This window comes from Notolabrus celidotus, chromosome 23 (genome assembly GCF_009762535.1).
Source record: "Notolabrus celidotus isolate fNotCel1 chromosome 23, fNotCel1.pri, whole genome shotgun sequence".
Classification (NCBI taxonomy): Eukaryota; Metazoa; Chordata; class Actinopteri; order Labriformes; family Labridae; genus Notolabrus; species Notolabrus celidotus.
In genome coordinates this window covers 16,115,939-16,133,553 of record NC_048294.1, presented here as the reverse complement: position 1 = coordinate 16,133,553, position 17,615 = coordinate 16,115,939, and the positions used below count along the sequence as shown (strand labels likewise).

Genomic DNA, 17,615 nt, shown 5'->3' with positions numbered 1-17,615 from the left:
TCACTCTCCAACCTGAGAAAGCGTGTTGAGCTACGTAACGTTTGTTTCATTCCAGATGAACATTTCAAAATAAGTTTTCTGTACATGGAGTAACTTAGTTGCTGTTTTTATTCCATGGTATAGTTTTTAAAGATTTCAAGTAATGGTTTCTAGATAAACATAATGTACTTCTATGTAGTCTTGACTGCATGTATGTATTGTGAAAATACAACGTTTTGAGATTTTTCATGAAGCACTTTGAAGACAGAAGTATTTTTAAAAGCAAGCACTTCAGTACTTTAACTCAAGTAATAATTTGACAGAAGATCTTCACTTATATTGGAGTAATACCCTGGAAGATCTATACTTTGACTTAAGTAATGAGGCTGTGTACTTTGTGCACCACAGGTTGTCTTAGTGTACAGTGCTCTGTAGAAAGTTGGAACAGGTTATTCTACAAGTATTCTTTCCTGACCTACTTTCTTGGATGATCCAAACCATTTATTTTCAAATGCATAGAACTAGTTCAGCTGCATGTGTCAGGTCGAACTCCCTGACGTGGTTCAAGAAGTTCATCCACTGGTATGTCATCTTTTTTAAGATGTCTACTTTCGACACATATTTTCAGTGCAAGGTAATTGTTGATCCATTGTGATGCTGTGCAGGGCTTCTTCTGAAATGTACTGCATTCTCCGCAGGATTTGTGTGTTCAGGGTCAAGCTGTCTTCATGCAGACAACAGAATCCAGGAATTGGGCTGTGAGTGTTAGTCTGCAGACTTGAGGAGTTTAGCAGACGGGACTCCTGAGGTGCAGTTGACAGTCCAGAGGCAGACGAGCTGTGGGGGAGAGCACTCATGTCATGCCTGCCATATCAGAAAGTTAAACAGATCAAACCAGTTTCTCTGTGTATAGATTAAGAAGCTGCACTTATAATATGAGGTAGCAGTGGTTTGGTTTTTAATTCTGACAGATCATTGAACATTGTGTCTAGTTTTGCATTTCTAGAAAGTACATTTAGCCTCTGCATTCATAAGCATGGCACAGAGAAAATGTGATCAACACAGCCTACAAGTATATTGTTAGCGTATAACAGCTTAAGTACATTGTATTTGTTTGTCTCCACACAGTAGGGAAACATAGATCTATCTTCATTTAGAGGGCAGATAATTGTTCCCTCCCTCCTTTGGAATGCAGGTTGAAGAATAGTCACAAACAGTTGCCTCCTGCCAACAGATGCAATTTAGCTGACTCAGGATCTTACCTTGTGTGTAATAGGGTGTGTATTTGCAGGGCTGAAACAAATAGTGCAAACAGTGTAGAACTGCACGGAGAGACGGATTATTATGAGGTCAAAATTACAGACTTAATAAACCTAGCCCCTGATCACTCGTTTTCCACATTAAACTTGTGATGTCTGACTTTCATTTAAGAATCAGTTACTAGAACTTATTACAACTTTTGCAATGAGGTTTGAAAACCCTCATCAGTTTGTGTAAATTACAACACAGAGGTGTCAAAGAGCAAAGGTTTGAAGCTCTCATTACTGCCCAATGTTGTTGAACTACTGTAAGGAACACTTTGTCAATGCAAAGTCTAAAGCACTACAGCCTGGTCTATAACGCCCCCTTCTGGAGGATAAACTGCAGTGATCAAGAGAATTCACACCTCCCAAATACTGTATGCAAACTGAAACCAAAATAAAATAGCACAATTTATCTTATTTTTGGTATAGTTTTCCTTACAATATGTATTAAAACTATTTTTTGGGCAGTACACATTCCAGTATATGCATTTGAAGGACTGCAAGAAGCTCTGAAAAGAAGATTTATTCAACATCATTGTACAAAAAAAGCAACTGTGACAAATGATAGTTTTTTTCAAAGGATTTTTTCACAAAAAGTAGAACAGAGGTTGTTTAGACTCTGCTCTAAATGATTCACACAGTGCTTATCCTGATTCCAAATATGTACCCCCATGCCAACAGGGTTCAGTAACCTCTCGTCTTTTTTAAACTTCAGTTGATTTTATAGTCTTTTTAATTGGAAGACTTCTTCTTCTTCAATAGATTGTTTGGATATTTAGAGGAAAGAAGGGGGACAAGAAGTCACTGAACCCCAAGGAGAGACTGTCTGTGCAGCCAGGTCAAATTTCTAGAGCAAAGTCAGTGCTTTCAGTCCTTAATGGTTGTAGATTATTACAGAAGTTGGGTTTATTCAGAAATGTACTCAAACTGCCTGTTTGGCCACAAAAAGTGAAATCCAACGTCCATCAAAAGTATTTGAAGTATGCTTGTGTTGTCTTTAGCCCATGAGGTATCCACTGTAAAGACAAAAAATACAATTAGAAAATGCACTATCAAACAATGAATGTCAGTTCAGAGAGGAAGAACTACAGATTCAAGCCAAGGTTATATGAAACAGATTGGCATTCGAAAAACTAGACCCTAATTTTCTGAGGGAGACTTACGGCAGTTTCATGCGCATGAACACTCTGGCCATGAAGAAGCTGAGGAGAACACTGACAAACCCGATGAAGAGTAACAGGAAGCGGTTGAGTTTGGGAATGTTTGGCGCATTGGAGCGGTCCAGAATTATAAAGCCGAGACCTCCCATAGTGAAGAGGAAACTTGAAGCAAGTCCTTCCATGATGTACTGCCCGTTCACTCTGGAAAAGAAATGTGCATAAGCTGTATGTTATTCAGTGCAACAAAAAGAGTACTGAAATATTAACATCTGATGTGAAGATCTCCAACTAGCTCTTGGCTTTTGTTGTAGTTGCTACCAGAAGTGTCAAGTGATGAAGCACAAATACTTTGTTACCTTACTTAAGTAGAAACTTTGGGTATCTGTACTTTACTGGAGTAATTATTTTCAGCTGACTTTTCACTTCTACTCCTTACATTTTAAAAATTGCCTTGTTACTCTTATTTCTTTTCGGCTTGTTTTCATTCCGGCTTGTGCAATTATTTGCACTTGTAACATTCTGTCCTGCTTAGTTTTTGTTCCTGCATCTCCTGTTTCTGAGCACCCCTGAATGCAGCATGCAAAAAGCGCATCCCCTGACTAACGGCAGGGAGAGAGAAATGCCCAGAAAAGTCTGAAGGAAGCTAAGCGGACTACTGTATTTTCTGATGGTTCTGTCTGATGCCTGTGTTTTTTCAGGAAACTCTGAATCACAAACCAAAGTTCAGTTGGCACCGTCAGCTGGGCACTGGGGATTTGTTATGGATTTGTTATGGTGCGTCGCGGTCCGTCAAGTTTCTTACTCGTTACATTTATGCGCGTGTTGTGATAGTGTCTCAATAAAGTAATCAACATTTTAGCTAGCCTAGATTAGTTTGAAGCGATCTAGCCTTCGTGTTGAGTAAGACCCTTTTGGTCAACACCAGCTGTTCTGGGTCTTGAATGTGTGTGGGTGCTTGATGCTTGGATGTACATTGACATTGCAATAAAGTCTATTTATAACATGCCTGTGAAGTTTGACTTTTTGCACCATTACAATACTTATAGGCAACTAGTCATCATATCTTCCACTCCATGAAACATGGTAATGCTCAGTAGTACACATATATGATTCTTTAATGTAATTGCATTGCAAAAAATGTCTTCATTTTCAATGGGAATAACTGCAGCTGAAACAGGTGCAACCCAAATATTTCAACATTAACATATTAATATAACATTATAGCCATTATGGCCTCTAGAAACATTTCTTTTGGGGAGGTGGGGTAGTGCACTATAGGTCCCTGTGTCGCATCCTAAGCTTTTGTCCTTATGGTAATTTTTTCCCCCTTACATTACTTTTACTTGATACTTGAAGTAGTTTTGAAACCAGTACTTTACACTTTTAATTGAGTAAAAAGCTTGGGTTGATACTTCAACTTCTACAAAAGTCTTTTTAAACCCTAGTATCTATACTTCTACTTGAGTAATGAATGTGAATACTTTTGACATATCTATTGCGGACATACCTGTAAGCCAAAAAGGCAACTGGCCGCTGGTGTCCATGCTCATCAGTCATTGAACCTACACTTGGGGGCTCAACGATGACGTCATAGATGATGCCTATAATGTAGGGCAGATTTAGCAGAAATTATCATACTGTGAAAACTCATCCATCGACAAACCGTGAGAAATATGATGATCAACTGAATCCGATCTAGAAATAAGTACTCCCAGAACTAATGCAATGCAGGATTCTACCATTTTAAAGAACTAAACCTCCTGAAGCATTACCACTTTAACACTGGTGCTAGCTGCAACAGAAGTTACCCTTCGTTCAAGCTGATGATGCTACTTGTGTTTATCCTAGCAATAATATAACAAAGCTGATGATATTTTAGCCTCAGATGAATCCCCGTAAACCTTAAAACGCATGCAGTCCATGATAGTAACACATAACTGTACAGCATGAACAAGCTAGCAGTTCTGCATTGACGTTAGCTTAGCCCATCCATTTACCTCCAGTGATGAGAAAGTAGGACACAATGACCACCGCGTACACCGTCATAGCCGACGGCATGTGCAGCCATGATGGCTTCTTAAGTTTTATATTCGGACATTCCAGCACGGTGTAGGGTATACTGTATAGAGTCTCCATAGTTCCTGAAGAGATGGTCTGTGACTACAATACAGCTGCTGCCGTTGAGATCCGTCTGCGCAGAGACTTTGTTGACGTGTCCCGGAAGTACTTTTTTTCTTCTTCTATTTTTTCTGAACATTTAATTGTATTAATTGTTGTCATTACTTTTCATAGTACGTTTGAAGTGTAGATTTAAATAATATTTCTACGTTAGTTTAAATTATTTGGTTTAATATTTAATATCTATGATGCCGATGATGATGCCCCGAAAAAACTGGGACGTCATTGCGCGTGACGTATACTTAAAGGGACAGTAACAAGGTTTTTGCAGCCAACAGATTTCTGTCGTCTTCATTTATACTCTACTGTCAGGGGTGGCAAACATGCGGCCCGCGGGCCAAAACCGGCCCACGAGAGGTTCCAATCCGACCCGCAAGAGGTTCCAATCCGACCCGCGGATGACTTCCCAAAATGAAAAAATTACAGAGAAAACATTTACTGCAATTTTCAATAAAGGCTATATCGGCTATATCAGATTTGTTCTCTGGGGGTTGCATACACCAGTGCTGATGGAGCACACCTGAACAACGCAGGTGAGTGAGAAACCTGTATACTTTGTGTGTTCGCAGCAGGTTTCAGGGCTTAAATAATATAATATTTGCCCCCCTTATGAGACTCGTGGCGAAAAATACAAAAGCTGTTTTAGTAAAAATGTAGTTCATTAAATGTGAACATTTTCAGAATTTACGTGTACTTTTTGCACTAAAACAAATGGAAAAATTTGGAGTTGTCCTTCTTTATAGGTTATGTTGTGATTTTACTTGTCCGGCCCACCTGAGATCAAATTGGGCTGTATGTGGCCGCAAAACTGAAATTAGTTTGACACCCCTGGATGGTCTTGCTGTGTATAACACACTCGAACTGTATATGGTCTGTAATCGTAAATTGCGACCAGAAATTAAGTAATAGGTCTTGAAAATTCTATGGACTCGATCCAATGAAATACACATAAATGCTTCTTTGATGTTGGTGATTCATTTCACCTTCCACACACACTCATGGATCAACTTTTTTAGTGTATTGTCTGCTGAATTTAAAACACTATTGAAATATACCTGTTATGCACCATTATTTCACTTCCCTTTATCCATATTAGTTTTTGCAGTATGCAAGTGTATAAATTCTTGAGTACTTGTGTACAGAAATGGATGGTGAGTCAGTAATTTGCACTGCTATTGTGTGCCTTTGCATCCTTAAGTAACATACTCCCCAAGGTATTCCTCTGAGGTCTCAGTTGTTTTTAAAAATCTGGATGGAACCAGTATGTCATCATGTTAGGTAAGTCTAACAAAAGCTGACGACTTTAAAATCTTTAAATAATTACATAGTATTTTGCAATTTTCAAAAATTGTTTTAACATTAGAATTTATTGTATCTTTTTGTCAAGTCATTTCACACGTCTTTATTTTCAACCATTATAATCAAAACAGGAAATTGATTTGTTTGTCATTTTTTATTGTGGCAATACAAATACACATTTTACTTAGATTTCTGGCTCTGTGCCTGGGCCTTGAGCACCTTGACAACAATCTTCTGCTCCTCAATCAGGAAAGCACGCTTGATTCTAAGAAAAGAAGCAAAAAAACTATGTTTAGACTTTATGTAAAACAGTCATAAAACTCAAGAGCCTTAATGTCTGATGGTTCCTGGTGACTTAGTTGTATTTTTCCTCAAACCTCTCCAGCAAAACAACATAGGCAAGTTATAAACAGTAGTTAATAATGATGGCTTGTTCTGGACAGTGCAAATACAGTATAAGCATCATTGTATTTTCTCCTCCATGCCAGTTTGTTGATTCGTCTCTTACCTGTCACGCACACACTTGGCGCACATGGAGCCTCCGTAGGCCCTGCTGACGTGCTTCTTGGTCTTGGAGAGCCTCATCAGAACCTGAGGTCTGACAGCACGGATCTAAAAGACAACAATTATAATTAAAATGTTGCTGGAAAAAGGCTATTCACCTGAGTTCAAGGTTCAACAATACAGCATCCAGAAAGCAGTTAGTCTTTGAGTGTTCACATTGGAATCAGAGACGTCTGCATTTTAATTCTCGCACCGTCGACTATTAAATTAAAATTAAAAGCAAAGCACACATTTTTGAAAGATGAGTTGTTGAGCATCTAGTCTCTAACAGTGGAATTATATATCAGTGTACATTTTAATCCTTCCAGCGCTCATCTTTAACCAAGTTAAAATTCTGATGTGCAACTTTTGTTTTTAGGAATCTAAACTGACCATGTGGTATGGCAATGGACATTTATTTCTCACCCATTCGGTACTGGATAACCCTGTAATATATGTCCTGTTTATTGGGTCTGATAAAACAGTTCAAAATTAAACTAACTGGTAGCCTACCCTAATCTAAGCAGCTTGAACTCTGTGGCTTTTTTTTTCTTTCAAGTTCACTACCTCATGGTGCAAATTTCCTTGAAAGACTTTTAATGGTGTTGACTTGTCTAGCAGACAGTTGTATTCAAATAGGGATGAAAACTTTTCAACCATGATACCTAAAATAAGAACAGGCCCCCAGTTCTTTATAAGAGACTTTTTTGGTTGCATCAACATGCCTGATCAATATTATCTTATTCCTGGTCACTGCCACTTATGTGAATCAAATCCAAAGTTAAGCAGGTGCAGCGTGTGTCCTGTTTGAACAAATAACCAAGCTTTCATTCAATGACAGTTCAAGCTGCAGAGCTGTTTCCAACAAGAGTTTGTGCACTAGTACACCTATAGTCTCCTTTAATCAGTCTGTAAAATGCAATAGCTAACACAATCCAAATATTAGCATTACTTTAACCATCATTGATTACTCAACCTAGTTTAGTATGGTGGTAAAAAACAAACACTAGATCTTACATTATTAAAAGTCCACTGTCTTACTCAAAGTATAGGTAAAGCATGCACAAAATCGCAACATGCAGTTTATCTCATACTCAGTACTAATTCAAGGATGAAGAGCATGCAGTCTGTATCTGTGGCAGCTTGTGCCAGATATGCTGGCCACAGATGTTTGAAATCCGGTATGTACCTTTGCTGCAACTCCAGCCAAGCCTGTGTGTACCAACTACAGCAGCATCTGTCTCTCTTTGCTTTGTGTGCATTTGTGTATGTTTATTTTACAGGTTTAATGTATAGATTTACTTGTGTGATATTCTGATATGTTGGTCCATGTTTAGTTGGTCCAACTCAGAACATATTGCTCGATTATGCTGAACAGTATTTTAATGCATTTACTTGCACATGTGTATAACTTATGAGTGCTTTTGTGATGTATTGTTTTTTTCTTTGTCATGCTATCATGATGTACTGATTCCATGAATTCCGTTTTAACCTGCCGGGGCCTACGGATGATAATTAGCCTTATGGCTAACTCTGGCATATTTACATTGATGCGACGCTGCAATGTTCATTAATATGCACCGTCCCTTCAAATAAATAAGAAATAAATCAGCCATCGGACTGATTCCACACCTGATGAAGACTTATACAGACTTCATACTCTCACAGACTTAAACTTTTGTACATCCTACAGACTTGTTCTATAAATGTCACTGTTGACAGTCTGGGAGACACGTCCATGTGTTTAACTAATTAACTGATTGTTGTTCGACCAGCCCCTCGTGAACCCTTCTGATCACCGAAGCACGCGCATCAGGTACCAACACAACCACACCGCTTTTCAAGGTAGAGAGAGCCTTCACAAAAGATACAATGAGAATACTTACACCACGCAGTCTTCCTGGGCAGATGCCACATGCGGACTTGGGAGCCTTGCCGACCTTCTTGGTGTACAGGTACACAATTCGGTTACCGGGCGTCCGGGACCTGCACAGGAGAAGTGCTGTTAGACTGATTGACACCTTGACAGACTTTACATAAACACTGAAGAATAAACACTTACAGTCTGGTTTTATTGGAGGCGGTGTTGTAGGACAACCTACGACGGTAAGTGAGGCGCTGCACCATGTTGACGCTGAAAACAGAAGCATTATGAAGTTAGAGCTGAAACATGGTGCTGGGATGCTAACATCATTAGCCTTGTGACCAATACAGCAACTATGTTTATTTTTACACTAAATACGTTCACACTAGTGAATTAAGTGTCGCCCCTACTGCTGTGTTTTCCTTAAATTGATATGAAATACATTTCCGGCTTAGTTATTATTAGGAACACATTCACTTAAACACTGATGCATCGGCCTCGGGGACCCGGGAAATATATCTTTCTAACATCTCACACAGATATTATTCTTACAAAATAATCACATCACGGGACACATAAGGGTTTCTTAATCTTTAATCCCCTGGAACATGTCGATATTTTCCTCTAAAACGTACGATTAATGTAGATTCTAAACACATATTATTAGTGAGGAAAGTAAGGGCCGCCATACCTGCTTTCGCCGTAACCGGAAGAGGGAGAACCAGGGCGGATGAAAGGGGTTAAAGGGCGTTATTTCAAGACTGCTGCCTATTACACCATTACACTGCCTCCTGCTGGTGCTTAACCCTCCTGTTATATTCGTTTCAGAATCAGAATCAGAATCAGCTTTATTCGCCAAGTATGCTTGAATACACAAGGAATTTGACTTTAGTAAACTGTACGTTTCTCTGGAACAGCAATAATGTTCCTGAGTCAATTTGACCCGGGGCATATTCAATTATCCAGAACCCAAAAAAAATCCCAATACACATGTTTTTAAGTCTAATTTTAACATCCATTACTAAATCAAGATTTAGTCCATTGGTGTTTTCATTCTCATATATTGTAGTTCAATGAGGATAAGTCACTAGTTTTTCATTAAAATTTACGTTAAAACTTTTTTTTAATGTACATCGGAAAGCCCTGAATATAAATATACTAGTTTTACATGACATAGATTTTGTTTATTTTATGTTACATTTTGATTTTTAAAAACTGATGTTGATAAATTAACACGACACCTCTTCTGTCACATGCTGCACAGATTTTTATGTTGCATTTAGCTGGTTTGAAAGGCATATATTGCCTATAATAGACTTTTAAAAGGGTTAATTTGACCCACAACATAACAGGAGGGTTAATATATAAAACGCCACTATTATAAAGTGCAATACAGTGAGAAGTGTTGTCCTCTTGTTCTGAAAACCTCTTTTATTGTCCTTTTAATGCTTTTTAATGCTTTTATTTACTTATCCATTTTTATCTATTTATTTAAGTTTTTACTCAGAACAAAATTGAAACAGGTTCTGCAGCTAGTTAAGTAACAAAGCATTTTACAGAAAGTAAAGAGATACATAAAACAGGTGTAAGAGATTCATAAAACATTCTTATAAAATGTGGTGATAATAGGGGTGAGAGAAATAAATATTTTGTAAAAAAAATTCAAAGCTTGACAATGCCATTGTGAATAAAAGTAGTGTGCCGGGATTGATAAACAATAGGATCGTTGTCGTATACATCTATAAACACGTATATACCCTCGCCTACATGAAAACAATTAAAACATATACACATACAAACTCACGTACCCATTGAGTCAAACTGATAGATCGGTAAATAATGTAAATAAGCTTAAAGTAACTAACTCTCACATAAACAAGTATGCCAGCTTACAGATTTAAATCTTTTTTTTTTTTTTTTTTTTTTTTTTTTTTAAAAACCTCTCAACAATGATTTACTGGTCTATTGTCCCACCACTTCATACTGTTTAATTTACATGTATTATTTTTAACCTCTTGTGTTGCATTTTATTTTGCATTGTTAAAATTCCTCCTCGCCGTCTAACTGCTTACTTTGTTATCTGAACCATGCTTTGTTTGTCAAAGCATTTGTTTTTAAAGGTGCTATATAAATAAAGTTATTATCATCATCATCATCATCATCATCATCGTCATCATCATTATTATTATTATTATTATTATTACTTGTTAAATTGGAACTGAAAATAATTTATCATTGACATCATTGACATCTGTTTTTTCTTGTAAAAAAAAGTACTGAATCAAAGGTTAAGATCTTAAATGTAATTTGCCCATACTTTGCACTTCTTCATACAACTCATTTTGAATATTTGGCGTACAAGACCACTGCAAAAAAGAAAAACATTTCTTGTAGTCCTAAGCATATTACTGACACTACTGCTCTAGAAACAAATAGGCTATATTACAGTTGTGTCAAATATGATTTAAAAAAAACTCCAAATAGGTGACTAACCTGAATAAGTATACCCTTTTTGAAAACAGTCAGAAAAACTGTTTGGAATATATGCCACAGCAACAACAAAAAAACCCAACTTAAAACACACATTTTTAGACAGAAAAAACAAGGGGTCAGTCAATAACATCAATGATACCTGACATGGCTAGTGCCCCATTTACCTTCATTAGTTGTACCTGTGGTTTTCTCAATCAGTAAGTAAAAGTGTACCACGAAAAAAAATATATCAACGATTTATTCTTCAAATTCCCATTAAGAACTTACTTATTTTCACAGGTAAGGAACCATATAAGTGGCCGCAAACCTGGAGGTGTACATTTACTTTGCAATTTAAAATATTGCGTAAGTTTCCACTAGATGGCAGCCTTTGGAAAGCTTTTATTACCAGTAAGTCCTCTTCTTGCAGTTTACATGGCGGCATTGCAAGTGAGAAATGAATTCCAAACACTTATAACTGTGGGGAAAAAAAATCACTATCACCAAGTTGTTCATATTAATACTGTTAATATATTCTTGAATGTAGTCTTACATTTGTGTATGTATCTATTTCAAGTCATGCAAAATTATGCAGCTAAAAAATCTCGTGTTAAAAGGCCTATCACTGAGGATTTAATAAAAGGGAGCTTGTTTGTTGAGAGTTTTCTTTTGATTTATAAGATCTTATACAGTAAAATCCATTACCAATACTGATGTCATTTGTACTAAGAAAATGATTATTTCTGAAAAGTGAAAGTTTTAAAACTGCTATTCATTTTCTGTACTTCACTAGCAGATACAGGCACAATACTTTTTTCAAAACAATGCATCAGATAACTTTCTCATTATGCAGACTGAAAACTTATCTCCACCTTTGAAAAAATCTGCATGCGTACACATGTGAGAGAAAAAATGTTGAAATGGCTCAAAATGGCCCCCTATGAAAGAGGTGCTATGTCACAAACAGACATTTGCCAGGCTCAGCCAACAGATGGTGAGCTTGGCGTCCTTTTTAGATGGAGCATTTGGCAGTGGCAAAGTTCAGTGAGAACACAAGGCTCTGTACAGTGTGCTGGCAGTTGTTTTAAGGCAATGAAAATGTCTGGTTTTATGCTTAACTTAGTTATAATGCCTCATGGACAGGATGCTGCTCATTATCTTACAGTTTACAATTAAATGTCAATCAAGATACATTATAAAACTGTAAAACTGATGAATTGCACCACTTGATTAAGCAGGGCATCTACATATTTTTGGACTTTCATGAAGTATGTTGAATCATAAAATAATTCAGCATATCAAAACTTAGTATTTTGTAAAACCAACTTTGCTTCATCATTTTTTTCCCTAGATATTTTGAATGCATGACAACACTGAGAAAAGCATGAAAAACCTTCACACACATTGTCATTGTTTCTCTGATTGAATACTTTTCATTACTGGTGACCTCTAGAGGTCCGAGCTTGCTCTACATGGTCTGTTAAAGGACTGATTTGATTAAGTCCAGATGTGACGCGACCTGGGATTAACCCGTTCTTCACAGGAATCAAGGTCCATTACAAAGGGTGCCAAAGAGATTTGCAGCAGCTCCATGGGACACACACTCATGTCCAAATAATTAGTAAAATCTGCAGGGAGTCTTTCTTAATCCTGTCAGCAGTAATTATTTTTCAATATCTGATTTAGATCTCAATCAATAAATGAATAATAATATTTTAAAGATAAATAATATTTTACAGCCACCTGACCCCTCTTATTTTGGAAAGCCCCTCGACTTGGTGGACCCCTTCTCAACCAATCTTGACTCTAGTCAAAGATGAACCATATCACCTTAAGTGCACTTGATTACGCAAGCCCCACCCCCTCCGAACCCCCACCCCACCCCCCACCCCCACCCCATCTCCTTGGGCCTTCTGTGTAATCTGCTGAGATTTAAACCTGCTGCTCCTGTTTAATAAATCCACTGCGATTAAAATAGGATTACAGCTCTGCTTTCGCCTTCCTAATGACATCAGAGCATGAAACATTTTTCGACTTTTTTTCAACTTGTCAGGGTTTTTTTTTTTGCACCAGCTCACTCGTTCCTCCCTCCCATTTGCCATGACCAGACAGGCAGCAAAGATTTCACCCCCCCCCCACCCTCTCAAAAAAACCTCATCCCTGTAGCCCAGCAGGTCAGCCCATCTGTGTGGCTGTTGACATAAGGATTAGGCTTATAATGCAGCCCACATCCTGTATCAATGCTGTCCTCCATCACATCATACTCCTCAATGGCAGACAACAACAAAAGAAAACATGCTTCAGTGTCTTCTTATTGTTTGCTTGAACCTTGAAATGCAGGAATCAATATCTATCTATGACTCTTTTGTCCCGTTTGTCCTTTCAAAGTATTGTTATTTAATGGTTAAATGCTTGGAAAGGTCACAAAAGGCAGACATTGATTGGATTTTTACAACAGCGAGGCTTGTGCCCCCAGAAGAGTAATCAATTTAGGATAATGTAATCTACTTCAATGCATACAATAGCTTAAAATGTAAATGCAGAGTTTCCTATCTAGTAGTTTCTGCAGGATTCTCAGTTTGTACTCTTGTCATAAAAGGCAGCAGAGCAACTACATTTTTAATAATTCCACGCTTAGCCTTAAATTGTTGTAGGATAGATAAAAATACAAGTGCCTCTAATTTACAAGAAGGAATTGTGCTCAATGCGCTCTATATGCTCTGGGAAGTAGTGCCTCTGCTCTAACTGTGGTAGTGTATGCTAAGACTGTACATATATATAACTACTCTCTATCATATATTTGTACAGGTATTCCTCGTCCCCAGAGGATGAATCCTAATCATTTTGGAGGCACCATAAGGTTTTCTTCACCACCAATATGAGGTAAGACACACCTTAGTCGCATTTCTCTACAAACTGTTAGGTTGTAGTGAAATTTAGTACAACTGTCAAAATAAACTGTGGTTCTTGAGCATAAAGTTTAAAGTTTAAATAGTGAGACAACAGAGTGGTAACGTTTAAGTCTTCTGAGCTTCACTTCTTGAGGAATCAAAAAAGATGTACACTCAGTCACAGTTTAAAGAATGAACAAAGTGCTTAATCAAATTACATAGAAATCTACTATAAGCCTGTTGACACAAAGCCTCAATTGTTGATATTAACAATGAAGTTCAACTTCTGACATCGAAAATAGCTTTTCATTGGGATTCTGGGGTTGCACCAGGGGTGGCCAGTCAGATTCCAGGTGAGCTCCAAAAAGCCCAGGAGAATTCATGAACACAGATGTTAGAATGGCCATCTTTACAGCAGAAATGAATATATAAATACAGCCTGGTTCAAAAAACAGCAGAGCCTTTTTCTATGGGTACCATAGTCTTTGTAAAAACATGGATTTGGTTTCAGCGATTTTACCCGTAGGTTTTCTGAAAAGGGGTTTGAAGTCTATGGATGGCGGTCACCATATTGGAAATAATGTCCAAACCTAACTTTTGATCCTAGCAAGAAGGAAAAGAGGCGGAGATGAGAAGGGCCTTTAGCCTCCTTGCTAATAGCTACTGTGTCTGCAGAACAGCTTTTAAAAAACCCTGGCAGAACTATACTTTTCAAATTGGCCCTGGCAGTAAAAGAAGGGTCTCACTTTCACACTTAGTGCTTATACCTAATCGGCTCCAGCACTTAGTGATCAGAACTGCCTGTGGATTATCAATTTGTTAATCTCTTTAGAGCTTTCCTATCTGCCCTTGATTTTCAGCTAAAATTCCCCCCCCCCCTCCCCCCCTCTATCTTTGAACTACCTCGCTTTTGTCTTTAACTCACCTTTTGGAATACACTCACTCAGCTCTTTTTAGGGGCTCATTGGTTAACATTTTACTACCTGATCATCCCATTAGTGCATGTTCCCATTTTTGTTTTGCTGACTGTATTTTCCTAAGGGGCAGGTGGTCCATCCAAGCCTCTTTGTACAGACTTGTGGCGGTGGTGGGGGGTTGCTAATATGAGGCTTTCAACATCTAATCCGAAGCAAGTCTCTTAGAAAAAGCTTATCTAGGGACTCTCCATTTTTTAATGCTTTCCTCATCTGCAGGACCAAAGAGCTTTTGGTGTTAGTTATTAATAAAAATCACTTGTTTATTAGAGCTAATTAAATACCCTGCTTAAGTCAATGTGTCGTCCCCCCCCCCCCCCCCCCCCCCAACCACCACACACACACACACACACACACACACACACACACACACACACACACACACACACACACACACACACACACACCGGAAAAACTTGCTTGGTTATCATCACCCTATCTCCCCCCGACTGCCCCTGCCTCATTGCTGACAAATCCATACAACTATGTGGGACACAATGGCTCGGATTTAGCTGCCGGGCCAAAGCGAGGACCAACCGGGTGGGGGGCAGGGCCGGCATGGAAATTTCTGTTGTTTTTGTCACAGCACAGATTTCAGACAAATCAAAACAACTGCCACCATCATCCCCCTACCCAGCCAAACCCCCTTCCTCCCCAACACAACCCACATGACCTGTGACCAGTCATCACTTTTATGTTGGAAATGCAGCCAGATGAGGGATGGTCAGTGCGGTGGTTTGGTCCGGAGGCTGTGTGAGCGCTGAAGGGGGTCATTGTTGAAAAAGAGCTGACAACCAGGATGGGATCTCATTTGATAGGCAAAAATATTGACAGATCCAAGAGTACACTTTGTGACAATGATGTGTCCTGCTCAGATACATAAATACAAAACTTACAATTTTAAACAGCTATTGTGACATCTCTTGTGTACTGTACAGTTGCCATTCAGTTTAAATCTTTGATTAAACATCAAATGTTTCAGAGGTCAAGTCTACGCACAAGCCAAAACGTGTGAAGAACACAAACTTTGATTAATCAGTCTTTTCTGTTACTAACACCAAGTAAACTCAGCTTAGTACAAAATAGGGCTGTAACAAACAAATATTAAATGTATTCAACAAATCTAACAGTCACCTTCTGTCAAACATCAAACAGGGAAATGGGCCCATGGAAAAACCTGGTTCATAGAGAGGCATGATTAAGTGTCTGGTCTTTTCTGATCCCAGCCTAAAATTCTCAATATATTCAGTTTGATGGTGTACGTTTTGTTGTTTTTTATCTGAACTAAAAAACTGTTGTTTCTTAATGAACTAAAACGAATGTGAAAACGTGTATGAAAAAAGTTACAAAAAACGTATTCACAATTAAGTGTTGCAGCAACTTATTATTCCACTTTAATAAAGTTTGAGCACCCACAAACATAAATTTAAAAGTGATTGAATCGAAGCAGCAGAGACAGAGGTATCTTAAATGTAATTATTTTACCATAGGTTTGTTTATGACCAGCCACTAGCCCCCCAAATTATGGACCTCCCATTTTCCACAATGTGACTCGTGTCTGTGATGAGACTTTTTCCAACTTTGATTATTTGATTCTTAAAAAAACAGGTCTGCAATGCAGGATGTCTTTGAAGTCTTAAGGAGAGATGACCCTGATGACATATTTTTGACATCAAGGTTTTCGTTTAAAGCCAGAGATGACAGAAATGATGTTGTGCAACTTTTTACCAAAGGCTGAGTGATGTCTAAACTTAACTTTGTGTGGACTATATTTATCATTTAATTTCTTGTACCTCTTATCAAAACTTCTGGACTGGTTGAGAAAGAGGATCAGTGGGACTGTGAGCTCCATGTGAAGATCACTGAATTGTGTATGTAATAAGGCAATCAAAGTGAATCACTTTGTAATGAATGAATAGTCTTCTTGCTGTTGGAGTGTGCCAGCCCTTCACAGCAGGACTTGGTATGAATACAATTCCACAATCAAGGTTCAGACATTATGCTTTTTGGGTTCTTGTTAAAAGTTAAATTACATTATAACTCTGTCTTGCCGGTCCTGTAAATTTAAGGCTTTAGCCATTAGCAAGTTAGCTTAGTTGATAACTTGCAAACCTCAAGACATCATTTACACAGCTAGCTAGGGACGCATTAGCCTGATAGTAACCAAACAAGGATATGTTGAGCCTTCTTGGCAGAATTTCTATTGATAATGTCAAAGTGGCATCCAATCCTGAGAGGTGATATTCAATTATGACTCATCTGTGCCAAATGCTGGATTTTGATTGGTCAAAACCCCATACCAGCAGTAATTCATTCTGAACAGCAAAACTATGCAACGGACAACTGTCACATCATATTAAATCAATCTGCATCAGGGAGCCTGGCACATTTAACCTGTTGACACTGTGGCTACAATTTTATTTTGCACCAGCATGCTCAATTGTTGAACATGGTGACAAAAATGTTCTTTTCTCTGACAGGAAAAAGTGGAGCAGGATCATGTTCCGCAATCCTGGCGACAGCAGCAGCAGCACTGGTGAGTGCATCTCTGATTGCCACAAAGTCACTTAAACCCTTAGAGGTAGTGATGATATTAACAATGTGAAAAGTTGTGACATTTGCTTCATTTATGTTTAAAACAGACCCTACAATCTGCACAATTATAATCTGCATAACAAGCAATTTACAACACATTATTCCTGTTTGTTTATCCGATGCTACTTTATGTTGAAAACCAAATCTCGACCACTTTTAGTTATGAAACATCTTCATATTGATAACCTGAGGTAAATGAAGTTAGTGCTGTCGTCGTTTGTATTTCCTGTTGGGTAACAAGAGGGCAGCTACAGTAGAGAGGAGATGAGAGCAGAGCAGAGGAGAGGGGCCAATCAATGAGGTCACTGAATCATGATTTATTATACAGCAGCAGACCATTAGTGTCACACATACTT

At 38.1% G+C, this 17,615-nt stretch overlaps 3 protein-coding genes across 3 annotated transcripts in view; 1 reads left to right on the top strand and 2 right to left on the bottom strand.

Moving 5' to 3' along the window:
• Positions 1 to 1,790: 1,790 nt before the first annotated feature.
• ostc (oligosaccharyltransferase complex subunit) lies at positions 1,791 to 4,664 on the bottom strand. Its single transcript, XM_034676983.1, has 4 exons — positions 4,441 to 4,664; positions 3,951 to 4,044; positions 2,447 to 2,644; positions 1,791 to 2,299 (listed from the first exon to the last, which is right to left on the bottom strand). The coding sequence occupies exons 1-4, from the start codon at positions 4,577 to 4,579 to the stop codon at positions 2,281 to 2,283; spliced, it is 450 nt and encodes a 149-aa protein (XP_034532874.1). The 5' UTR covers positions 4,580 to 4,664; the 3' UTR covers positions 1,791 to 2,280.
• A 1,391-nt stretch (positions 4,665 to 6,055) lies between these two features.
• Positions 6,056 to 9,121, bottom strand: rpl34 (ribosomal protein L34). Its single transcript, XM_034676691.1, has 5 exons — positions 9,019 to 9,121; positions 8,526 to 8,597; positions 8,350 to 8,449; positions 6,429 to 6,532; positions 6,056 to 6,185 (listed from the first exon to the last, which is right to left on the bottom strand). The coding sequence occupies exons 2-5, from the start codon at positions 8,588 to 8,590 to the stop codon at positions 6,101 to 6,103; spliced, it is 354 nt and encodes a 117-aa protein (XP_034532582.1). The 5' UTR covers positions 8,591 to 8,597; positions 9,019 to 9,121; the 3' UTR covers positions 6,056 to 6,100.
• LOC117807403 (sodium/potassium/calcium exchanger 2-like) overlaps positions 8,110 to 17,615 on the top strand; it is a 65,447-nt gene continuing 55,941 nt past the window's right edge. Inside the window, exons 1-3 of the mRNA XM_034676688.1 lie at positions 8,110 to 8,279; positions 13,608 to 13,682; positions 17,145 to 17,200. The gene's annotated coding sequence lies outside the window, so the exon portion shown is untranslated. The remainder of the gene's footprint in view (positions 8,280 to 13,607; positions 13,683 to 17,144; positions 17,201 to 17,615) is intronic.